Source organism: Epinephelus fuscoguttatus, linkage group LG19 (genome assembly GCF_011397635.1).
Source record: "Epinephelus fuscoguttatus linkage group LG19, E.fuscoguttatus.final_Chr_v1".
NCBI classification, from domain to species: Eukaryota; Metazoa; Chordata; class Actinopteri; order Perciformes; family Serranidae; genus Epinephelus; species Epinephelus fuscoguttatus.
In genome coordinates, this window is record NC_064770.1 from 7,370,820 (window position 1) to 7,396,505 (window position 25,686).

At 40.6% G+C, this 25,686-nt stretch overlaps 2 protein-coding genes across 7 annotated transcripts in view; both read right to left on the minus strand.

Moving 5' to 3' along the window:
• LOC125879397 (scavenger receptor cysteine-rich type 1 protein M130-like) overlaps positions 1 to 14,126 on the minus strand; it is an 83,382-nt gene extending 69,256 nt beyond the window's left edge. The window contains exons 1-7 of one of the 4 annotated variants that reach the window (XM_049561251.1): positions 14,047 to 14,126; positions 13,031 to 13,066; positions 12,619 to 12,933; positions 11,904 to 12,212; positions 10,711 to 11,019; positions 6,726 to 7,028; positions 4,266 to 4,559 (exon numbers count right to left, since the gene is read on the minus strand). In XM_049561251.1, the coding sequence (XP_049417208.1) occupies positions 4,266 to 4,559; positions 6,726 to 7,028; positions 10,711 to 11,019; positions 11,904 to 12,212; positions 12,619 to 12,933; positions 13,031 to 13,066; positions 14,047 to 14,089 (1,609 nt within the window). In that variant the 5' untranslated portion in view covers positions 14,090 to 14,126. The remainder of the gene's footprint in view (positions 1 to 4,265; positions 4,560 to 6,725; positions 7,029 to 10,710; positions 11,020 to 11,903; positions 12,213 to 12,618; positions 12,934 to 13,030; positions 13,067 to 14,046) is intronic. The other 3 variants (XM_049561252.1, XM_049561254.1, XM_049561255.1) reach the window with 3 other exon arrangements.
• A 1,199-nt stretch (positions 14,127 to 15,325) lies between these two features.
• On the minus strand, positions 15,326 to 22,533 carry LOC125879401 (sterile alpha motif domain-containing protein 3-like). Of its 3 annotated transcripts, XM_049561259.1 has the most exons (7): positions 22,415 to 22,533; positions 22,226 to 22,297; positions 21,866 to 21,931; positions 17,883 to 18,884; positions 17,355 to 17,507; positions 16,597 to 16,689; positions 15,326 to 16,248 (listed from the first exon to the last, which is right to left on the minus strand). In XM_049561259.1, the coding sequence occupies exons 4-7, from the start codon at positions 18,882 to 18,884 to the stop codon at positions 15,925 to 15,927; spliced, it is 1,572 nt and encodes a 523-aa protein (XP_049417216.1). In that variant the 5' UTR covers positions 21,866 to 21,931; positions 22,226 to 22,297; positions 22,415 to 22,533; the 3' UTR covers positions 15,326 to 15,924. The 3 variants fall into 3 exon arrangements, with proteins under 3 accessions (XP_049417216.1, XP_049417218.1, XP_049417217.1); XM_049561261.1 differs by lacking the exons at positions 21,866 to 21,931; positions 22,226 to 22,297; positions 22,415 to 22,533 and adding an exon at positions 21,976 to 22,096; XM_049561260.1 differs by lacking the exons at positions 21,866 to 21,931; positions 22,226 to 22,297; positions 22,415 to 22,533 and having other exon boundaries at positions 17,883 to 18,945.
• Positions 22,534 to 25,686: the final 3,153 nt, after the last annotated feature.

Here is a 25,686-nt window from a genome sequence, read left to right on the forward strand (position 1 = left end):
TTTGTTCTATCATTTATGTTGTTGATTAAAGCAAATATAGAAATAGTGTTATAATTAATTACAGATTCTAACAAAGCCATCAATGTCTTTCTGCATTATTACAATATTAAACATGTCGGCTACAGTCTAACAGAGGACCTATCATGCTTTTCATATTTTATGTCTTAAAGGCCTCTAGAGAGTTACAATGAAGGATGTTCATATTAAACGTGGCCAAAGTTTCAAATAATGAGGTGAACATATGTAGAAATAATCCCCATGTGCAAAACCCCAGGTTTCTTAATGTTCTGAAACAGGCCTCCAGTAAGTGAGCCGGGCTTTGAAGCCAGGTTTCGTTGTGGCCAAACTGTGATACTGCAATATCTGGTGTCTGTCACGTGATGTCCTGTGGTCCAAAAAGACTTTTTGTCATTGGCTTACAAGGTGAAAGAGATGTCTGTGAATCAGTGGACAAATTTATTTGAGCATCACAACCCCTGCAAAATGATTCCTTTCACGATCAGGATTTAATCCATTTGATCCCATTACATTTCGGAAGCCTAGAAGAGCAGCATGAATAAATCAATTTTATCCCCATTCAAGTTAGCGGAGCACTAAGCTTGAAGTTTTGCCGTTCAGCCATCGAAGTAAGACGCACTCGGGGCCTGCTCTACTGGCCGCACAGTGCGGAAATAGTGTCCATCATCCCTGGATTATCAGGTGATTTTATTTGGGCAGTTGAACCATTTTGGCTTCAGGCGCCATCGAACAATTTTCGAACCAGATTAAATAGTCTTGTTATGTTAAAATACAACATTTACTTTTGTTTGAATAATCTTGGTATTGCTATTCTGCCTTCTTAGTTGTGTTGTGTTATTTTATTCATTCACTAATTTCCTTACCAGCAACAGAGAGTCTGACAGAGTCGCTTGAGGGGGAGCTGAAGTCTCGACTTGAAACCGTCGTCTGATACTGACACTGGTACGATCCTTCATTGTCAAAGTCCACTTGGACGATGTTAAAAGTAGCCGAGTTGGTACTTGATGTTTGAGTCTTCCTGAATGAGCCTGAGGTCTGCTGCAGAATGAATGTCCCACCTAAATGCTGAGTTGAGATTGAACAAGTGATGTTGACATCCTGACCCCAAGTAACCTCACCAACAGGATTCATAGAGACGCTGGGTTTTGGGAGAATCACTGAAAAAAAATAACACAATGTCAGAATGATAAATAGATTGAATATGAGCTGTTTTCTTTAGTTTGCTAAATTTCCTTTTAAGTCAAAGTAATACATGTTTCTGGGGGGTTTCTAAGAAGTAGACAACAGCCTGGTCACTAGAAGAAAATGTTGGCATTGAACATTTCTGGAAACCACAAATAAATTACATTTGCATGTTTTACACGTATCATATTAACGTTTCTTCAGAGATATAATATATGAGCTGACTTAATCATCCAGATATGGAGAGGATAGTGGATGGTTTGTCACATGAGCAAGACACCTTCAGGGCTGATGAGTGAAGCCAATGCAAAAGTGCCAACAACTGCAGTGCATCATCTGGCCACTTGGCTGACAAACACAGCAAATCCCCATAGACTCCCATGTTAAACTGCCCAACTATACAGCTGAAATAAACACGTTTCCAGCCTGGTGCAAAAACCGGTTTCGGTCCCTATGGCTTATTTCATCATGACAACTGTACGAGGGCTGAATATTTTTTATAATGATCCCGTTTAAATGTTATTAAGGCTTAAAGCTCCAGTAGGCAACATTGTTTTGGTATAATTGAGTAAAAATTTTATAATATCCTCTAAGCATAATGTAAATCAAGTGGTCTGAGACAAACAATAGGTTTCTGCCAGTGCTTAATTTGTAAAATTAGAAGTAGGGGAACACTTTGGGCCTCTGAGACAGCAGTGTTCCCCCACTCCCAAAAGTGGGGGAACACTTTTTTAAGCGGCACCCAAGCCACCACACTGTGTGACTCTGAATGGAATGGTTGTGACATCTAGTGTTGTCACAGTACCAAAATTGGGACCTACGGTACAATACCAGTGAAAGTATCATGGTTCTGAGTAGTATCACGATACCACAGCGAAAATGAGGCAGATGTGCCTTTTTTCATTTATAAAAAGATACATCACTTTTCTATAATACATGAATGATATTTCAATGGAATAAATTACTGACTGACTTATTCATACTTCAAAAACAGCATCAATAAGTGATTAACATAGGGGGGATCAAAATAAAATAAATAAATAAAATAAAAATCAACCAGCCACCCTCCTCCTCTGACAAGTAAAGAACAGTCCCTAAAGTGCGGTGAGGTTTGTGGGCCATTACCTGCCACAAAGAGAGAAATGTGAACGGCTCATTTCTCCTCTGACACGCCACATACCTGTGTGCCGCCACAGGTCGGCTGTTCAGGTACTTTTGGGCAGTCATGACGCCAACGAAAGAGGAAATTACTGGATCTGGAGTCGGACTTCTCTGTCGCTGGTAAGCCGTTATGTTGTGGCGCGGAGCACTATGGACGCCGTATTTGAATGCCGTATCCTGTCTGTGACCCCCGTTCAACCCACAACTGGCAGGATTCGCCTTTCGTTGCTGCTGCTGGTTGAAATCTGTACTCGCACAGCGTGCTGAATGATTTATTTTGCCAGCTCAAATCTATTTTTAGTCGCAAATGCAAGTAAAATGCTTGCACGTAGAGCTCTGTGGAAAACAAATCACTACCGACAAGTAAAAAGAAATAAACAATAACTTTCACTGCTCAAAGATACTCACTGGTCTGGAAAACAAACCACTACAGCAGCATATTGAGTGCCAGGTGGCCAGCACACGCTGTTATTGACCAGCGCACGCTGGGATGGCGCATGGACACTCACCCTCTTACGATTGGACTTTGAACTATCATATACTGTGGAGTTTTAGTACCGCGTTCTACTGTTACCAGTATACCCTGCAACACTAGTGACATCAGCCAATACTGTATGTAGTTTTTAGATGTGAAAAGTTCTAGACCCATGCAAATTAGTTCCAGAAAGCACCAGGGCCTTTTCTGAAAAGATCCTGGTATGTGTTCCAGTACGTTCCGGCTCAAATTCAGGACTGGTTTCTGCAACTCACCATGGCTCTGTGTTCAGCCTCTGAAGAATCAGTATCGTGCCGATGTGCATCAGCCAATCAAAGGTCAGCTCAGACCACTGTGTTCCTATTGGCTGTTCTACTGCATATGCGCGTCCCCATGCCACTGGCAGAAGGGGAGAGCAAGCGGCAATGGTGAACAGTGCACCAGGTAAAATAGCTATTCCAGCATTGGCTACAACTGCCTACACGGCTAAACCCACAAAAGGAAGACAGAACCCGGTTCCCTGGAGCCTTGAAGGGAGGGGAAAGGGAGAGGTGAGGTGGGGCCAGGCCCGGCCGGAGGGCGCGAGGGTCGGCCGTGGGAGCGGAGCTGAGGGCTCTCTGTGGAGAGCGAGAGCCGAGCCTCGGGATATATGTGCGGGGCCGCGAGGGAGGGATGGGGAGGGCTGCTGAGCAGTGAGGGAGAGCCGAGGCTCCCAAAGAGGGAGAAATAGAACCAAGTAGGATAAAATACTCGCGTGTTCGTCTGGTAGGAGGGGCTCAGGGCGGAGACGAATGTAACCTAACTCAGATGAGACTCAAAAATCAACCGTTTTCAGGCTTTCTACCTACTGCAGCTTTAAAGTTTGGCATAATTAAGCCGTGGCCACTTTGACTGACATGCTGTTAGCCAGGCCTCACCGTAGGCCACTCAACTTGACCTCTTTGCTGTGTTTGACATGTCAGATCCAGCTGGCCGCAGCCTGTCAGAGATTTTTTTGTACACATATCAGACAAGTGATATGACGTGCTGTGCAGATAATTGTACCAACAGACAGATCAAGACACCAGTCCTCCAGTTTTTCAGTAAGTGACTTTTTTTTATCATTTTATTTATATGTTAGTGCTAATTAGCATGTATCAGTGTTTTTTGGCTCATTATTTAGCTGCCAACTGGCATGCACCAAAGTCAAAGTACAATACAGAAGTGTTGGATTTTAGGGTGATAATACATATGAACAAAGTGCATCTGTGTGAGGTTGGAAGATAATGCTCCACCACGTAAACGTTAGTTAGCTAAACCTATGCTATGTAAGCAATACACTTGCCATCAGGGCAATGTAACGTTAAGGTAACATTAGTGCAAGACTTGGACAGGTAACAGTCATGCTATGTTGTGTTGTGTTATTTTATTCATTCACTAATTTCCTTACCAGCAACAGAGAGTCTGACAGAGTCGCTTGAGGGGGAGCTGAAGTCTCGACTTGGTCCCTTTGTCTGATACTGACACTGGTACGATCCTTCATTGTCAAAGTCCACTTGGACGATGTTAAAAGTAGCCGAGTTGGTACTTGATGTTTGAGTCTTCCTGAATGAGCCTGAGGTCTGCTGCAGAATGAATGTCCCACCTAAATGCTGAGTTGAGATTGAACAAGTGATGCTGACATCCTGACCCCAAGTAACCTCACCAACAGGATTCATAGAGACGCTGGGTTTTGGGAGAATCACTGAAAAAATAACACAGTGTCAGAATGATAAATAGATTGAATATGAACTGTTTTCTCTAGTTTGCTGAATTTCCTTTTAAGCCAAAGTAATACATATTTTTGGGGGGTTTCCTACGAAGTGGACAACAGCCTGGTCACTAGAAGAAAATGTTGGCATTGAACATTTCTGGAAACCACAAATAAATTACATTTGCATGTTTTACACGTATCATATTAACGTTTCTTCAGAGATATAATATATGAGCTGACTTAATCATCCAGATATGGAGAGGATAGTGGATGGTTTGTCACATGAGCAAGACACCTTCAGGGCTGATGAGTGAAGCCAATGCAGAAGTGCCAACAACTGCAGTGCATCATCTGGCCACTTGGCTGACAAACACAGCAAATCCCCATAGACTCCCATGTTAAAATGCCCAACTATACAGCTCAAATAAACATGTTTCCAGCCTGGTGCAAAAACCGGTTTCGGTCCCTATGGCTTATTTCGTCATGACAACTGTATGGGGGCTGAATATTTTTTATAATGATCCCGTTTAAATGTTATTAAGGCTTAAAGTTCTGCATAATTAAGCCGTGGCCACTTTGACTGACAGGTTGTCAGCCAGGCCTCACCGTAGGCCACTCAACTTGACCTCTCTGCCGTGTTTGACATGTCGGATCCAGCTGGCCGCAGCCTGTCGGAGATTTTTTTGTACACATATCAGACAAGTGATATGACGTGCTGTGCAGATAATTGTACCAACAGACAGATCAAGACACCAGTGCTCCAGTTTTTCAGTAAGTGACAATTTATTATAATTTTATCTATATTTTAGTGCTAATTTGCGTTTTTTTGGCTCACTATCTAGCTGTTAACTGGCATGCACTAAAGTCAAAGTACAATACAGTTTTTACCAAGCCATTGTTGCCTTTTCTACCAGGACAGTGCAACTAAGAGCAGTTACTTTCTTCTGAGTCATTGTTGTGTTTTCTGGTGGGATAGTGCAACAAAAAACGGTTGTCATTGAGTCCTTATTACTTTTTTGGCCAGGATAGTGAAATGTAAAGCAGTTGCTTTTTACTGTGACATCACTGCATTTCTAAGCAGAACTGTGTCAAGCGGCAACCTTCAGGGCTTATGAGTGAAGTCAATGCGGAAGTGCCAAAAATTGCAGTGAATCATCCAGCCACTTAGGGCTGGCTGACAAACAGAGCAAATCCCCATAGACTCCCATGTTAAAATGCCCAACTTTAAAACTAAACCCTTGTACTGTATTCGTTTGTACCTCACACCCCCGGTATTTGCGGGTCATACTGACCCAATTCTGTTTGACCGATATAAAGCATGTAGCATAAAATTATCACCCAATTCTGTGTTTCACGTTGTTAGTCAACTTCACTCCAACTTATTGAAACAAATTTTATACTTTTTTTTTTTTTAATTTAGGATGTCATAGACCTCATTTGCGTAAAAGTATACCTAATTTTTGAGTACAAATAATTTGTAATTATGAATTCTGAGTTTGAATATAAATTGATACATTTTTACAGAGTGGTATATGTCAGAGTTTAGTCAAATACATTTTTTGAAACCATTTCAAATTTTTGAATGGCAGCAAATACTAACACCCCTGGTATTTGCGGGTCATATTGACCCGGTTTTGTTTGACTGGTTATAAAGCATAAAGAATAAAGTATCACACATTTCTGTTTCACATTTTTAGCCAACTTCAATTCAGCTCATTACCACAAATACTAAACACCTAATTGATGGTCAATAGACTTCATTTACATGAAATTATACCTTGTTTTTGAATAAATAAACAGAAATCATTAATTATTTTGGATTATCAAAGACTGCTATATGTCGAATATTAGCCAGGATATTTTCAGGTCAGAACTGACTGATGCAATTTTATTCACAAATAACAAACAGAGCAGAGCTTCAGTTTCAAATTCAACAAAATGTATTTACAATGACCAACAGTTATTGCCAAAAATCATCAAACTCCAACTCTTTCAACTGACAACAGAACAAAAACAGCTGCTGCAGAAGCTGAAGCACCCTTGGAGGAGTATAATCACTCTACTCATCTAACTGAAGTGAATAAATGTATTTCCCAAGATGTTGAACTACTACTTTGAATGAAATATCAAGTTCAGGGAATAGATTAATTTCCTTACCAGTAACAGAGAGTCTGATGGAGTCACTTAAGGGGGAGCTGAAGTCTTGACTCGAAACCGTCGTCCGATACTGACACTGGTACGATCCTTCGTCATTAAAGTTGACTTTAGGTATGTTAAACATAGCAGAGTTGGAACTCGAACTTTGGGTCTTTCTGAATGAACCTGAAGTCTTTGTCAAAGTGAATGTTGCACTCAAAAGCTGTTGAGTTTGAGTTGAGACCAAACAAGTGATGGCGACATTCTGACCCCAGGTAACCTCCCCAGCAGGATTCATTGAGATTCTGGGCTTTGGGAGGATTGCTGAAAAATAGCACAATGATATAACATTAAATATATTATAGCTTAGATCATGGCTGTATTTGTTTTTTTTTTTTCAATAAGCATGTGGTGTGTAAAGATGTGAACGTTAACAATATCCTATCTCTGTTGCACTATAAACATTTGATCAGACAAACAGGTTCTATGACTGTAGCAGTCTTTCATTTTTAGAGAGTGGCAATGTTTGCAAGTGTCAAGCTGATTTACTGTAAGGAGGAAGTGTTTATGTTCTACTACTTTGGAATGACACAGCTTGACTCTGCTTAGCAATGCTGACTTGAGGATGTAAAAACTTGTAAAATTACTCTTCTGAATTTACTTCATCTCACACTGAAGTGAACAGTGTGTCAAAGTAGAAAACATATATACTAAAAAAATGACCATTTGGCTCTTGTGTTTTTCATTAGCATTGAAGAAATGCAAGAAAAAACACACACACACACACACACACACACACACACACACACACACACACACACACAGAAAAATCTACATCCAGAGCCATGCATTTTTGGATGGACAAACTGTACAGAGCTGTAAAGTCGTCCACCATGGTACCATTTGCAGCTAGCTAACCGTAGCTGATTGTTTTGTCTGTGACAAAATAGATCAACCAGAAAAAGGTCAAATACTAACAGGCTGAAAGGGGGCAACAAGCGGAGTTGGACATATTTCGGTCATCAAACCAATTCCCCTCCAGACAGACAGCAGTCCAATTACATGGCCTTGTTGAGCTGTAACTGTAGCTCAACTTGTGCATGTAAATGTACTGAATGATTTAAAACCAGAAATACAGTGATGCAATAACAAAACAAAAAGGGAAAGCATGAATTAAAAAATGTTAAGAACCACATCATATCACACAGAAAGCTTAAGCATAGGTTGAACACTGCCTGGCTTAGGGACCAGGCATCTATTAAGGATGGGAAAAAACTACATTGGCTAAGTAGAGTGCCCCAAGACTGAGTTCTAAAACCTGGAAATGAGTTAGCATTTTAGTGCTCCTGGTTACCTCATCTAAAAGTCAATGGATATTCTGAATGGCTTTTGGTTAGATGTCTGAAATAAAGTCTGTGGTTAAAACAAGGTTAAAAGACTTTTACATTTTGTTCTACAACATAAAATACATCAGCAAACACCCAATTCATGAATTTTGATGCTTTATGTATGTTACAAAAGGTGGTTAATGACAAGTAGCTAAATGACCACTGCATAACGACATCGTTGAGGTAGGGATGTTAAGTCATACGACCACAGTGAAGTTCGTTTGTATCCTAACGTAAGCTTTTTACTTCCTGCGACTGCATTTAGGCTTCAAAAATCATAAAAGTGCTGTTTATTTCTATCATAAATGTTTGTTCACCACAGAGCTTATTTTCTGCTATAATCCAAAATCCAAAGGATTTTGACAATGGAACCAGGGCGACACCAACTTTCGTATTGGCCTAAAGATAAACATCAAAAACGTGATGCAACTAAATTTTTACATATCCCACATATTTTGAATAGCAGCAATCACATGACCAGTGTGCTGACAGCAGCAAACAAGGAAGCAGTCCCAAGCACTTGTAAGGCGGCAGGTTGGGTTGGTGGATAGGTCACAAAAAACTGACTTTTGACCGGAACTTTTCCCTGGAGTCGTATATTGGGATCCATGTTAACTTTGAATCATTTTACTGTACACCTACCATGTTTCTTTTCCTAAACCTAACCACAGTAACTTTTATTGCCTAAACATAACCTCCATAACTTTCCATTAATTATATTACTGTATGTTAAGGACGTCATTCATAGGGCACAAATTCGTAGGATATCATACAAACTGTTCAATGAGAATAAGTTGTTTTGTTATATGCCCCTTACATGTTACTTCTGGCTTAACTTCCTGCCCTTATGTGTTTTCCCGCCTGTTTTTCACCACACCTGTGTTCTTTGAGCTTATCAACTCTGTCTAATCACTCATGCTCTCCTTTGTGTATTAATAGTCCAATATACATATATAATATGAACTTCCCGGGTATGAAGGATATGATGTGGAGTTTTGTCTCATTTAAGTCCAGAGATCAACTGTCTTTGTGCTGTCTCATCCCAATGCGTCAAATATCACCACTTTGTCAGTGGCCTTTTATGTCTTGATATGACACGCTAGGTAGCCTGCTGCATCTGTTTGTCATGTTTAGTGATGGTGGAAGGTGCCTTTTTGTGTTGGTGTCTGATGCTGAAATCACTGACAAAGTGGTGGTATATGATGAGTTTGGAATGAGAGGGGGTTGGTAATTTACATGATGATGTAAATAAAATGTTGTTTTCATATTAAAGAGAAAACAGGACAACAAAATGAATTGGGATGCATCTGAAATGAATGGGGATGCACTAGTAGCTGCAGAACAGGCAGGCCACAGCAATGAAAAATACAGTGCAATATAATATATAAATTATTTATTTTAATTAAACACTCTCTGATGACACACCAATGCTGAAAATGATGTTAAATGTGGTTTAAGCTAATGGTTAGTGTTGATAAATCCTCTGCCTCTGAGAAGTGCTGCGCTGTTGCAAGTGGCTGTTCACTGTGTTTACCTTCATTAAATCACCTGAAAACAACACCAGGCTGCTTCAGTATAACCATACAGACCTCTTCACACATCAAACTGGTCTGTTATATCTGGAAATTCAGCTTTTGTATAACAGAGTCATCTAGTTACTAAGCCAGCCTAGCCTCTTATGTTTTGTTCTTTGAACACATTGCAGTGCAATACTGTTGTGTAACATTTATTAATAAACTATTACTATGACCATGTACAAGGTGAGATATGTTAGAAATATTGGTAAAATGGCGTTGGTTTGCTGAGCTGTTGTCACATTTACCTGTAATTAGCACAGCTGTGTCAGAGCTATGAGACCAGTGATGTGACTGGCTGAGAGAGTTATTAGAAATTAACTACACCCACTGATCTAGGCTAAATTCCCCTTTGCACAACCCTTCTGAATATTGCGCTGCTACATGAACCAAAATAAAATGTGTGCATGGACAAGCCCACACAGTCGGTGCGCTTATTATTTAAATCAACTGATGGTGCGAGAAAGTAAGCTGAGGGCGCAATGCATGCTTTTGCACCTCCGTCGAACCACGCCCGCGCAAAAGGGGGAACTTAGAGAGAGAAAACTGAAACAGGGGCGTAACTTTATTTGGTGATCATGTAATGTGATTCAGTGTTAATCCATCGTTTTATTAATGGACTGTATAAAACTGCATGAACACTACAGAAAGTGACAACCACAGTTTAAACTGTGACAGTTGTCTCATGTCTCCCTTATACTGTATGTGCTTTGGTATTGTCTGTATATGCCTCTCCACTAAAGTTTGTGTTTTCACTTTTGTATGTGGTGTGTGTTTTGACAATGCATGGCTGTCAGTCCACTACTGTGGTCCAGGCTGAGAGAGCTCAACGACTATTGGATGGATTGCCATGGAATTTGGTACATTCATTCTCAGGAAACTCCCCTGACTTCTCCTCCAGTTTCACCCTGAGGTTTGCATTTTAGGTCTTAATAAAATTTATTGACAACTATTGGATGGATTGCCATAAGAAATGTGCAGACATTCATGGTACTTTGGAGCTAGCCAGACTAGCTGACGTAAAATCATAACAAGTTTTCTCACCTGAACACACCACACCAGCATCCTCACTGTGTCCACAGTTGTGTGTCCCAAATCCATTGTGCTGACACTCAGTTATAGACCTTTCACTTCCTGAACAGCCCACATCATCAAGCCAGATCTGTCCGGTTCCTGCACCAAAGTGAGCTGAGTGAGGGGCATTCAGTGCCGTACCACAGCCCAGCTCTCTGCAAACCACCATAGCATCTTCTAAGTCCCAACCATCATCACAGACTGTTCCCCAGACATTGTTGTAATTGATTTCAACTCTTCCAGAGCACAAGGTAGACCCAGACAATCTGATTGGCACACCTAGGCACAGAATACAGATGTCAAATCATTGCTGTGGAGGGGTAGCTGTCATTTAGTCATGACACAAACCACTTCTGTAAGACACATTTGGAAAAAGTTATTGTTAATTTAGGTACTTTTCAACACTTACACAGAAAGGGAGATATAACACTTCTCATAGGTGATCAAACACTGGATAAACTTCTTCACTTACATTAGAGTTTAAGTTACAGTGTATTTTGCAACATTTCCCACTTGTTACTCTGTTCTTCAGTTCTAAAAGCGTGCTGCAGTGTGTGGTGACCAGGTCTTTTCCAGTGCTGCATCTGAGCAGCTCATGACAAGCCACAAAGACTAAAGGACAGAGCTGTTCAAATATACCAGGGGTAGGCAACCTATGGCTCCGGAGCCACATGTGGCTCTTTAGCCCCTGTCCAGTGGCTCCTTGAGCCTTTGAGAAAAGAATTCTATGGAAATTCATTTTATGAATCCAAATGTTGCTGAACCTCGATAGCAGTGGCTGGTTAGCTATGGATGCCAAATCCAAAAAAGTAAATTGAATAAAATAGAGAATGTAGTAGTGTGTGGACAGATTTGTTTGTTCTCACTGCCAGCTCTGCAAAATTTAAGTACCAAATAATCATAAATAGTGCCCTGCACAGTGTCCACCTTGTGGTAAAACATATTAACAAATGCTTATTTAGACCATAAGTATACGCTAATTTAGACTTAATAGGCTATTTACCTTGATTATAAGGCTCAAACATGTTTTGCAGCTCCACACAGATTTTTTTTAAATTAGGTTGGTCAAAAATGGCTCTTTTAATGGCAAAGGTTGCAGACCCCTGAAATATACAGAAAAGGATACATTTTATTGAAAACACTTTATCCAAAGGTTTTCTCACCTGAACACACCACACCAGCATCCTCACTGTGTCCACAGTTGTGTGTCCCAAATCCATTGTGCTGACACTCAGTTATAGACCTTTCACTTCCTGAACAGCCCACATCATCAAGCCAGATCTGTCCGGTTCCTGCACCAAAGTGAGCTGAGTGAGGGGCATTCAGTGCCGTACCACAACCCAGCTCTCTGCAAACCACCACAGCATCTTCTAAGTCCCAACCATCATCACAGACTGTTCCCCAGACATTGTTGTAATTGATTTCAACTCTTCCAGAGCACATGGTAGACCCAGACAATCTGATTGGCACACCTAGGCACAGAATACAGATGTCAAATCATTGCTGTGGGGTAGCTGTCATTTAGTCATGACACAAACCACTTCTGTAAGACACATTTGGAAAAAGTTATTGTTAATTTAGGTACTTTTCAACACTTACACAGAAAGGGAGATATAACACTTCTCATAGGTGATCAAACACTGGATAAACTTCTTCACTTACATTAGAGTTTAAGTTACAGTGTATTTTGCAACATTTCCCACTTGTTACTCTGTTCTTCAGTTCTAAAAGCGTGCTGCAGTGTGTGGTGACCAGGTCTTTTCCAGTGCTGCATCTGAGCAGCTCATGACAAGCCACAAAGACTAAAGTACAGAGCTGTTCAAATATACAGAAAAGGATACATTTTATTGAAAACACTTTATCCAAAGGTTTTCTCACCTGAACACACCACACCAGCATCCTCACCATGTCCACAGTTGTGTGTCCCAAATCCCCTGTGTTGACACTGAGTTAGAGACCTTTCACTTCCTGAACAGCCCACATCATCAAGCCAGATTTTACCAGTTCCTTCACCAAAGTGAGCCAACTGAGAGGCACTCAGTGCCAAACCACAGTGCATCTGTCTGCACACCACGCCAGCATCAGTTAAGTCCCAATCGTCATCACAGACTGTTCCCCAGATGTTGTTGTAATAGATTTCAACTCTCCCAGCACAGCGAGTAGACCCAGACCCAGCCAGTCTGATTTGACCATCTATCATAAACATTACATACAATATTTGAATATTTTACACAGACTAAAAATTGAAAACTAAAAGGTTTTTATGCATCACACAGGAGAATGGACTGACCTGCAGCATGTGGAGTAGAGGTCAAACATAGAGAGACTATAGGAGAGAACAGAATAGAATAATATGACTTATAACATTCAGTTAGCTGACAAGTGCATAAATAGTAATAATGATAATAATAATAACAATAACAGTTTTATGAAAACGGCATTTTTCAGACACAAAGTCCGACCCCCCACCTATGACATACAAAAGTAAGAAAATGAAAGTGCATATATCAAACAGCACTGAGCCTTTACAGATGGAGGTGTAAGTGCACTGTTCTTATGAAATGTAATGCACCAAAATACATCCGCATACCACCTGCAAATTTTTAATGACAGTAATTTCTGTCATTAACAAAGGACGTGGTCCTGTTAGGTCAGGGATGGATGGTGGGATGGTGGATGGGGCACAAAACACAGGACTTTACCCAGGAAATGGGTGTTTGGAACCATGTAAACATGGACTTATTTTATATATTAATAACTATGAAAGAGGTGCCCACTTCTTTGTTTGTCACAAAAAATGTCTGTGCACAGGACTGCTTTTCTACGTCATTAAAACTGAACATGTGTGTCTTGTCTTAGAGATGTTTTGTAATTGATAGAAACAGGCCATAAGTTACCCCAAAGTTCTTTGCCACAGATTCAACAACAAAAAAATTTAATAATTCAAAGTAAGGGCTGAGGATATCCACTGATGTTGCTGGAGGAATTATTTATGCTGTACTGTTATTTTTCTTATAATAAAAAAAGGAACTGTTCACGCTCTGCTGGAGACAAGGCAGTTACATTTATTTGTGGGAGATTAACGAGTATGTTGATGTTGTTGAATAAAGTGTGAGGGTTATGCTAGTTAGCAAATAAGGAGAAAGATCTTTACACTGAAAAATGAGTGTTAAACAAGTCATTTCTGTGCTATACAATAAAATATATATAAATATATAAAAGATTTACAAAATAATATACAAAAATACATACACAAACAAATACAAAAGCAGCTTTCCTAATAAAATATTGAAATGTTTACCTTACCCAGGATAAAATAGCGAAGCTTTCTCTGTTGTATATTCCCCATCGCTGACACACAGGCTGCTGTGTATCATTTATCAGTGACAGAACAGACGACACAAAACTGAACTAAAAACCACGTTGCACAGAAAAACTTAACACCCTTGTCCTTCCTGGAAGATGTCCTCTTTCTTTGTCAGTACTTTTTTTTTTTTCGGCTGAAACTACAGGGTAAACCAGTAAAAATGCTGCAGCACCAAACCACAACATGTATCATAAAGTCTGCCTAATACATTTTTTTTTATTAATCAACAGAGAGTTCAACAGCTCTGTCAGCTGTATGTCTTCCACATAGGTTTGCATATTTGTGCATAAAGGGAGTACAGAACATGCATGCACTGCATTTTTGAGCTCTTAGTTATGTACGATGTCATGCAATTATTTGTAGAATAAAATATTTCTTTAAAGATGCAATAATACATTTTTGGCAAGTAAGAAGCAAAAATTCCACATATGCACAGCCATCACCATATTCCTAGTTTATAAAGGTTATTTATGTATTTATTGTCAACAACTAACAGTTTGTAAACCCCTCCCCTGTAATGACTATTGTCCAGTCATAGCTAGGCAACTGTAACTAGACACAACACAATGTAAACCCGGATAAGTAGACTCTACTTAAAAAAATCAAGGCAACTCGTTGCCTTAAATTTTTTAAGTAATGAAGCATTAGTTGAGTAAGTGAAGTAGACTACGTTCAATGTACTTTAAGCTCCTAATGGAATGGAATAGAACATTTAAGTTGAATATACTAATAATCGAGTTACAGTAACTGAAGATACTTAGCTTAAACAATCGTTCCCCACCCATTTATTTAACTCAGCTTGTTTAGTAAGCATTACTCCATTACTAATTCAACTAAATTGTATATTCTAACTGACCAAACTTAACTCTTTCAATTCCTGAAACTCAAAATGTCTTTAAATCAATAGAGCTGTGTAAAATACATAAACTGCAACATTACGTTGATCCAATTTTTTTTTATTGAACATATCTTTTTTAACAAACAAAAGAAACTTTTTTAGTTCCTGAAACTCTAAATATGTCTTTCAATCAATACAGCCATGTAAAATACATACATACTGCAACATTACATTGATCCAATTTTTTTTAATTGAACATATCTTTTTTCAAAAACAAAAGTAATAAACAAAGCCATGGCCTAATAGGCTGTAGATTCCTCAGTGATGGCATGAAAAGATCTTTCTCACAAACTCGTACAATACAAAGCTCTCTTCCTCTTTATCTCCAATTATTAGAATATTGTACCGCGCCTCTTCAAATTTGGCTGTCAAACTGGAAAGATAAAACTCAGCCCTGTTGAAAACTGGCATCTTTACATTTACAAATAACACGTGTCCATGCAAAAGAAAAGTGTGTGAGAATGAAAGAAGAGAGAAGGGGAGGCTGAAAAAAATAACAGCAGATACCTGTATGGAGACCCCATACTCTTCTTTCCACCTCTTTTCCTCCCCTGCTCTCTCTACCCCACTTTAAAAACACATTCTGAACTCATCAACAAAAAAAGTTTCTCTGGATAAAATATAAAACGTGTGAGACAGAGTAAGAGTGAAAAATAAAACTGACAGTAGATACCCATCTAGAGTCCACACTCTGCCCTCCTCCTAACCCCTTAAAAAAAATAAAAATCTGTCCTTCTCTCTTTACCCTCTCTCTCTTTACTTCCATACATTCCCTTCAAAGTTGTAATCAGCAAATGTTGAAGGCCAAAATTATTACTTTCTTTTTTCCTTTTCTGCCAATTTATAAAAAAAAGACAAAGCAAAACAAAAAGAAACCCTCACATTTGACTTGGGACTTGGGAAGAGGAGATTCTGGATCTTACATTGCAAGCTGATTCTTGAGTGTTTGAAGTTTAGGTCTCAGATCTGTCTTACCTAAGTTCAGAAGTACCTGCTGAAAAAAATCAAAAGTGGTCTTCATGTACTTAGGGTAGTTGAGATGAAGTGCATAGGTAAGTCCGAAGACAATGTACATGGCTTGGGGCAGGCTCGCAACATCCATCACAATGTTTCCCTCCAAGATGATTCCCACTGAGGATGCATTGTGGTGAAGGGACTGCTTGTGTGGAGTGATGTTTTCCTGTTCACGGCAGAGGATCCCCACTGGCACATCATTGTACGAACCTCCCTCATCATCAACATCCTGAAAGAAGGAACAGGGCATGATCACATTAACATGACAACATAGTGCTACTAACAGCTTCAATAAGTACATACACAGCCCACATGTCTGCCCTGTCCAGTGTCCACCCACTGCCCAGTGCAGCAACCGCTACAGAAAATCACTCAGGACAGGTGTAAGGAGTTTGCCTCCTCCAGAGAAGTTTTTTTTTTTAAACAACAAAAACAATAAAAAAAGAAACTATTAACACATGCACACCTTAAAATACTGTAATATGTATGGTAGAGAGAGGGGAGGGGAAGTAAAGAACGGGGGAGCAAGGGAGGGGGGAAGGAGGAGAGGAGGAGGAGAAAAATCAAAGTTGCTTACAAAGCTGGCCTTGAAGAAGGTGGATGGATCATCGCCAAGAATGACAGGAAGCCCCCTGAGGACGAGGCATCTGACTTCTGTCACATCTGAAGCCTGGTGGATTGAGGGAGCAGAGAGGACATCACACACTTAAAAATAGGGTCCACATGTTACCCTGAACATGATGTGCACACACATAATTCAATAATACACAGCACAGCCATTTACGTACTGGACCCCACCTGTTAACTCACACACAGTGTTCTCAACATTATGCATACAGGTGGTTATTTGCATACCTCATTTACAGATCAACTAGCAAAACCTGGCAAACTAATGTAATGGGCGGTAAGTAATTTCTCTGAGGACTGAGGAGTTAGTTTCGCCAATTCAACTCCATTACACATTACACACCATTTCACACAGGCTACTCAAAGTCAAGGAAAAGAAAGCGTCTACAAACAGGATAGCTCACATTACCAGTACATTTATTTACACTACATCTGCGTTCTTTCAAGCTCTGTTTTCTAAGATGTGAATATAGATTTTTTTTTTTTTTAAAGATTATTTTTTTGGGGCCTTTTGCCTTTATTGACAGGACAGCTGAAGATATGACAGGAAAGGGGGCAGAGAGAGAGGGGATGACATGCAGCAAATGGGCCGCAGGGATTCGAACCAGCAGCCGCTGCAGAGGACTAACAGCCTCAGTACATGGGGCACTCGCTCTACTGACTGAGCTATAGGGGCACCCCGTGAATATAGATTTAAAATCAACTAACCTTTGTTTGTCGCATCAGGTCAGCCAGCACCTGCCCTGTGAGCCCCCTCTTTGCCTTGAAGATTTCCATGAGCCTGGGACTGTGACGGTCAAGGGCCTCGTAGAACTCCTGTCTCAGACTCTTACCAACCACCCTGCTGAACTCCAGACACACCTGAAACATGTAAAAATAAAACATGTTAATGTCCATATTTGTTGGCTAAAGCAACAATCAACAGTCTGCACAGAAATGACAATCCTCCAGGATGTTGTTTTTTACTTTTTTTTGTTTTGTTTGTCTCTTTGCTTGCGTTTTGTTTAGCTATGTTTTTGTTTTTGTTATGATTGCTTACAGTCTGGAGATTACATGTGATTCTGTGTGCATGTGTATAATTGAAAATTGAATTAAAAAAAAAGAAAAAAGAAATGACAACAATAATAATTCGAGGCCACGAGTTAATTTTTTTTTAAAATCCAATGTCACCACAGTGGTTCCACAGAATAGAGAGAATATAATAATATAGAATATGAAACAAATCTATAGACCTACCTGTTGTTCAGTCAAGAGAGCCGGCCAACGTTGACATATCTGGTTGATGGCAGGCTGGTCCTTCACAACTTCACTCCTTCGAAGAGCAAATGTCAGATCCATTTTCTGCTTGATGAGGGCTCCATTTGGGCTTTTCTTTTTCATTTCGTCCACCAAGAGCTGTCGAGCATCTTCAAGGCTGGAGTCATCCTGTCCATCTGGATAATCTGGTAAGTAATTAACTTCTCCTCTCCTTGGCTTCTTGATGCTCTTGTTAGGTGGGTCTCCACAAAGAGAGTGCTTTCCATGTTTACCGCCGTTCACGGTGACATCACGGTGACCCAGCTGACGCATTTTTGTTTGGTAATTGCCCATCTTGAATTTCAAGCTGTTTTTCCAACCGCTCCAGCCGGATACTGATCCCTGTTCTTTGAGACATGGGTGTGCTCGCACCAGTGCTGAGGCAACAGCTTCAAATTCTGCATTTGTTGGATATGCTTTCAAGGCATATATGGTCTCGGCCAGCCTCTCAAGGATGTCGTGTTTGAGCTCCTTTGATGGAATGAGGTGTGTTCCATCCCTGAGATGGAGCAGGTTTGCTTGACGCAGCCTATATTCCACATCCACAGAGAATTTTGGTATATACATATCAAATACCTCTGGCCACTGGCGTTGTCTTTCCTGAGAGGAGTCGGAGAGGATGTCCGTGTCTACCTCGCTTGGTGTATCGGTCAGTTCTTCACTTGATGTTAACCCTGGTTTGGGCACCTCCGCTAGAGAAAGCACTGGAATGATTTTAAGGGTGGGTCGCTCAGGCAGCTCTGAAATCTCTGTTAGGTTGCACAATTCGTTGTCAAAGTTGGGATCTTTAAACTGTAAGCTGAAGTTATAGTTTATTTGAAGAACATCTTTAAGGGAGTCAATCAAAAGGTCAACTGTATCAGGCTTTGTCATCAGTTCCACCTTCCTTATGTCTGCTTCAGTGAAGATGACTCTCATAAGCAGTCTCTGTTGCACCGCCATCTGGGGAGAAAGAGAGAGAGATTGTTCAGCACAGAATATAGCGTTTGAGAGTCACCATTAGTTTCCCACTTATTCTGTATGCTGAAAGGGGGAAAACATCGTTAAGCTCTGACAGCAGGACCACACACAGGGGCGGGGTTACATTAGAGTAGCAAACTTCATATGATCTAAGGTGTTCATGGTACCATGCACTCATTACTCTGCACACAAACATGATTTCTGTATGAACTGCAACAATGTGTGTGATCTGCCTAAACTCAGGGAGACCTGAGCAGGATCCAGCAGAGACTACCATATCTGCCTTGTATGTAACTCCATCTAGACAGACAGATGATGCTACAAGAACTGCTGCTGGCTTGTGGATTTTCTGACCGAGTACCCTCTGGATGTTCTCAGGGAAAGCGGTGACAGAGACCATAGTGACCTTCTCCATCTCGACTGAAGGTTTGAAAAATGAACTCGAGTCCAAATGATAGCTGACTGCTTTTTGGTGTTTCACAGCAAGTGTAAGGGCTACATTCCTGTAGTTCTGAGCGTCACGGATAACCTTTTTGAAAAATTTGTGCTTTCCCTCAAAGCGCATAGTTCACACATCACACAGTGGACCAAAGGCTTTAATAAGTTGAGGGTAATGTTCAATATAATGGTGTTTTGGTCTTAATCTAAACTGCGGGAATGCTGACTGCAGTAGTTCTCTGTGTTCAGCTAACTTGCACTCCAGGAAGTAGAGTGTCTCTTCAGTAAACCTGGGGGCAACTACTAACTCCACAATGTCTTTCACAAGCATGAGAACTTCCCATGCCTTTTCCCCAGGAAGAATGTACTGACCAACAAGAAATGGTAGGAGCCTAATTAGGCACCAGTTCTCATGCGCATTTCCCCCGATTGTGCCTTTTGTGGAGAAGCCTTTTGCAATAGGCTGTGGCTGATCAGTTTTGTCAGTAAAGATGTATGTAAATGACCTGATTGCCTGATTCAGTGTTTCTAGATTAAAATATCCCTTGGAAATCAGATCTGAAAGGCACAAAGACAACTCTACTGGGACTATGCCCTCCAGAAGGTCGTGCATGAGGTCGGGGGGTAACCTTTAACAACATGAAAGTGTCCCAGTTTCGCAGTCAAAGGGCACTCTTTTTTCACACCATATGTTCTACCCAGTTCTGGATCTTCCATCACTTCCTGCACTTGTCTGTCATGCGTGTCTTTGTCTCTGAGCTCAAAGGCACCAGAGCGCACCTCTTGTTCTTGAATGTCACTTCTACTTGCCATGCAGACTCTGCAGAACTTATCAACAGAGAAGCTCTCGTAGAATCCTGCTAGTGCATGAGCACCTAGGTTGTCAGCAGCTATGTACAAAACAGTTCCTTTCACACTTGCACCTAAGGACTCTATGTAAACACCATCTTTTTCTAGTGACATCAGATCATGTATAAGTGGTTCCAGCACTTTAGCATGACCACATTCTTTTACAGTGGTTGTGTTGCATATTAGAGCAAGCTGGATAGAGTTGAGTGTTGCTCTATATTTTGCTGGCATATTGGCAATTACCCAGTACACCGCGCACATCTTATGCTTCTTCTTGGATGTTCCTAACGGATTGGCGATCTCAAAGTCATCGATGTACAGCCCAATGGCAATTGTGAACTCATCACTAGTAAGAAGGCCATTTTCTCTGAAGTATATACCATCTACATGAGTTCTGTATTCATTTGGAACATGTATTTCTTCAGACATTGCTTTATCTAACACATCTGTCTTGCTCAGCAACTTCTGCAGCATTTGCTGTATGGGAACATATACAACCAATTTCTTATCTCTATCAACTACATACTCTACAGGCATTACCAGCGGAAATTCTTTAGACACATACGATGCTCTCCTTTTCGTGGTTGCTAAGGAACCATCTTTGCCACAAAATGTTGTCATTATGTTGGTCTCTGAAACAGCACTGCTCACCTGTTTCACAATGGACTCATCTATCTCAGAATCATACTCCTGAAGAATCATCTTCACCTTATGCTGCAGAAGTGGCTCACAAATAATGTATATCACAAAGCTGTTTGATAACTTCCTGTACAGATCGCTCAGGTATGTGGAGGATAGTCTGCATCTTTAAAAAAAGGGCAGCCAAGTTGTGCTCTAACTGCTTTTCTAAATCATGAAGATCTATGTCACAAACTTTTTCACTAACATCATCTATCTCCCCCATGTCTTCAAATGGCATTTGCTCATCTGCAACATCACTGTCTTTGTTTTCATCACTCACGTCAACATTAACTATTTCTTTCTTGAACATCTTCCAGTCGTCTTCTCTATGTGCTTTACTTTTATGTGCATTGAAAGTTGAATACACACTGCTCTCAAATCTACAGCCTGCATAAGGACACTGAACCTTCTGGTTAACTTTCAAGTGTCTGCTTCGGAGGTGAGTGAAAAATTCAGTTTCAGAGCAGGGCTCGGTGAATTCACACAACTGACAGCAGAATCTGACCGCTTCATTTTCTCCTGGTTGTTCCTCATGAGTTTTAGAGTGAACACGGGACATGTGTGCTTTAAGGCTGTTTAAGGACTTGAATGTGCACAAACAGTCCTGGTGCAAACACGGAAATGGTACTGTCCTTGTGTAACTTCCATGTTTTAACCGGTAGTGTTTAAATAACTGGGCCCTTTTCTCACTAACAAAACCACAATATTTACACTTCCACTCCATCTTCAGCTAGCTAAAGTTAGATGAACCAAGGAAAAATGACAGTTAGCTAACAGGATAAAGCTTCTGAAAAGAACTATTTGAAATTGGTTTTCTAAATGAACACAATAGCCACACAGGCATGAACTAAATAACAAAACATTGAAGAGGCATGACAGCCAAGAGTGGGACTAATAGCCAACTAACAAAAAATAAATCAAACTAAATCAAGAAATTAAAGCTAATTAGCTCAAATCAGCTAAATAATCATGTGAGCGAGTGTGCACCAACGTACCAGGTTGTTTGTAACGTTAAGTTAGATCTGTGAGCTGCTTCACCGTCCCCGCTCAACTTCAGCTGTCTGGAAGCAACAGAGAAAGAAGTGTCATAGTCAAGCGGACATACCAGCTCGGTGTCAAGTTCAAAGCACGGCAAAGTGAAGACTTCCAGCTGAGTGTACGCGGAGTCCGGTCATAAAACTTGAGCTTTGCGCAGTGGATGTCCGCTTCGAGTCCGCTCGTTTTTTTCAACCAAAAGCGGACGGTCGCCAGACACGTCGGACCAAAGCGCAATTGTTATGACCGGGCAGACACCACGTACTCACACTGTGTCACACAATATAGACTCCCATAGCAATTCAGCTGCGCCAACTTACCGGAACGTTCGCTGGTCCGTGGTGGAGCTAACTGGTTCTGGTGTCTGGCTCAGCTCAGCTTGCATTAGCTGTCTGGGAGCAACATACAAGTTACCTGGTTAGCTACCTTGCTAATAACAAACTAAGCTAACGCTAGCAGTCGGGACTGCAACGGCATGCAACCAGTAACGTTACCAGGTTCAAACTTACCGTTTTGTGGCTGAACTCAGGTCATTCACCAGTGGCTTCAAACATGGGTCCAACAACTTGCGTGGTAGAACTTCACTTGTCGAAAATTTCAATACAGTTGAATTCTGTGTCTTTGTTCTGTCCCGTGTCTTTTCTGTCTCAAAAAGTTCAGAGCTCACCAATGCCCCCACTCTGTCCAAACTGGTATAAACTAGATTTTTGGCGGGTGGTGACGTCAACACGTTGCTATCATGCAAAATTTGATGATTGATGATACTGAGTTGTCTGAGCTCAATCACATGATTACAATAAAATAGGCTATTAAAAAGTACAGTTTACTCAGACTTCATAATTAATGTAAAGAAAAGACACATGTTTAAGTAATACAAATTCAGTTTGTTTGAGTAGAAACTATTGATTGGACTTAAAAGCACAATTACTATAAGAATGGACTTGAAAAAGTTCACCTTAATCAGAATTAACAAGTAATGTCAATAAATTAGACACATTTAAGTAATATGAACTCAATCTCTTTGAGTTGAATCAAAATCTGGGTTTACAGTGCAGGACTATCAAGCTTTAACTGTATTTATTTATTTGATATTGACTTAAATGGCATTCTGTAGTTTTATGACACAAATTCAGGAAATACTGCTGGTCTACAAGCATCTGACATGTTCCACCAGCACAGTCATGTTGGTCTGCTATCACCTAACACCAGCTTTATCAACCTGGCTGCTCCCCTCTCAACAGGCTGCACAAAACTGGTCTACCAGCTGATCAGCAGCTTGAGCAAACTGGCCCACCATGTAAATCCAGCTAGAACCAGCAGCCAACACAGTCAATGGTCACCAGCCAGAAATAAGAAGCTTGCCTATGTCTACCTGTCTGAAATCAGCGAACCATTCCTTCAAAATGACCAATAATTTCAAATGTAAATCTGCCTCCATGACTGCTGTTAATGTATGTAATAATATATATGTAAGAATGGAAAGCTGGACAGGCTTAGTGACGGTAATTAAGAGGATCAAGGCTTAGCTAATGTATCATTTCTTACATCACTGTTCTTTGAATTATGTGTTGGTCTCCTTCTGGCTCTTTCATGAATACACTTTATTCTCACTCAATTGTCAACATATATTCACACGGGTTGTTTGTTACAAACGTCAGACATGGAGGACAGACAGACAGATACAGACATAAATAGAAAAGGAACCCAGAAAAGGTGTGTTCAGGTCTTCATTTAGAGAATTGCTTTAGGGTATATATTGCATTTGATTATTATTATTATTGTTGTTGATATTATGATTATCATTGTATTATTATTATTATTATCATCACTATCATTATAATTATATTATTATTATCATTATCATCACGCTTATTATTAATCAGCTGTCTCTACCCTTTGTGAACAGCAGCCCGTCAGTCTGCAGGATCTTACAGGATCCATCACATGCTGTTATTTGTTTGAGTGGCTCCCCTGAGGACGCAGACTTTGTTGTAGGCTGCAGGACAGAGTTCCCGTGGCTGTCCAGCTCCTAAACTCCCATCATCCCCTGATCAGTATGCCCCCTTCCCCTCCCTCCCCTCCCCATCATGAAGATAAACAGCACTGCAGCACTTTTTAGAGAACTTTTTAACTAACCTTTGCATGTACCTTTGATTTACTGATTAACTGATTGATTGATTCCAAAAATTCAAACAAAATAGGTTCCAGAGAGTTACATAGCAGAACTTATAACAGAATATTTAAGATAAGTGCAAGAACATAAAGAAACCCCTAGAAAAATATTTACAAGACCTGTCTTTCATTAATCATGCCTATAGGAGCTAAAGCCCCTGAAAGAGAACTGTTTTGCACAGTCTCTTTCTTGTGCTGCTACACTGGTAGCCTACCTGAGTGAAGTCATTTTTGCAATGTGGTGCAGGCTAATTCTGAGAAACACAGACACTACTAACCTCAGTAAGTTTGAATGGTGGTTGTTAATACCAAATTGTGTTTCTTCGATATGTTCTCTGGGCAAAAACACATCCTCTGTGCCAATCTCTTCCCACACAACATGTGTCACCAGTGACACCTTGAGAGCTTGCCGTGATTGGAGCTGGCGAATCACCCGCTCTGCTACTTTCACCACCTTCACTGTGCCATCCTGTGCTGCCACGATGCCTCGCCCACTTGGTGAGACACCACATCGGACCATCAGACGCCAGAAGATGCCCTGGAGCTCCAGCAGTTCCAGTCCCCTTAAAGGAAAAAAAAACACACACACACACACACACACACACACACACACACACATACACATGCACAGTAATTTAAAAGATCTTTTCTGATTGTTTTTTTAAAGACTGTAAAATGTGAACCCTACCTGATGCTCTGATTGAATTAAAGAGAAGCTCCAAGTGATCTTGGCTAAACCGGTAGGTGCAGACATACCGATGGACTTGGAGCAGCTCAGGTATCATCAGCATCAAGGTGTCAATGTGGATGACAAACCCGATGACAGACAGGTACCTTCAAGAGAAAATGTTTTATTTCCCTGATCATGTTAAAACAAGACACCTCAAGGAAGCACCGAGGAAATTTGTTCACTGAAAGCGGTAAATTGATTTTGCCACCATATCCCGCAGAAGTGAAACAGTAAAGGGTGACAGGGATGGCCACAGTCATAGATCTTTTGCTTCTGTGGCATCCCTTGTGGATAAACTGTCCTGCCAATTTAATGGAAACAATATTACTGTGTGCCTCTTACAGGGTTGCAAACCTTATTTTCTTCTAGGATGCTGAACCAACTACAGGAACAATATTATAACACAGAACGGGGAAAGCTTGACTGCGCATCAGGGTTCCATTCCCCTGTCAGGAGTTATTTTTCAACTGTAACCAGCTCACTAGACATTATTTCTTACTTAATTGGGCCAGTGGTGTTCATTATTGGGCTGTATGCCTTCAGAATCAGAATTAGAATCTTTATTATTCACAGCTCACACAAATACAGACAGGAAAATGTAAAGCATCACATGCAGTCATACTTATGTAAATAGAAACCCCACAACAATAAAATATAATAAAAAGCAAATAAGCCTAGAACAACAATCAGCATTTACCTGTAACATGTTGCGTGCAAGCTTCAGCATGTGGCAGGCATCCATCATGACAAACACTCTCTCACCAGTCACTGGATGTGCAAAAGGTTCACGAGGGTTTCCCTTGAGTTCTCAGCCGAGTTGGTTGCACATGCTGATGTTAGATGCATGTCCATCCATTGTCATGCACACCACTCTCAGAC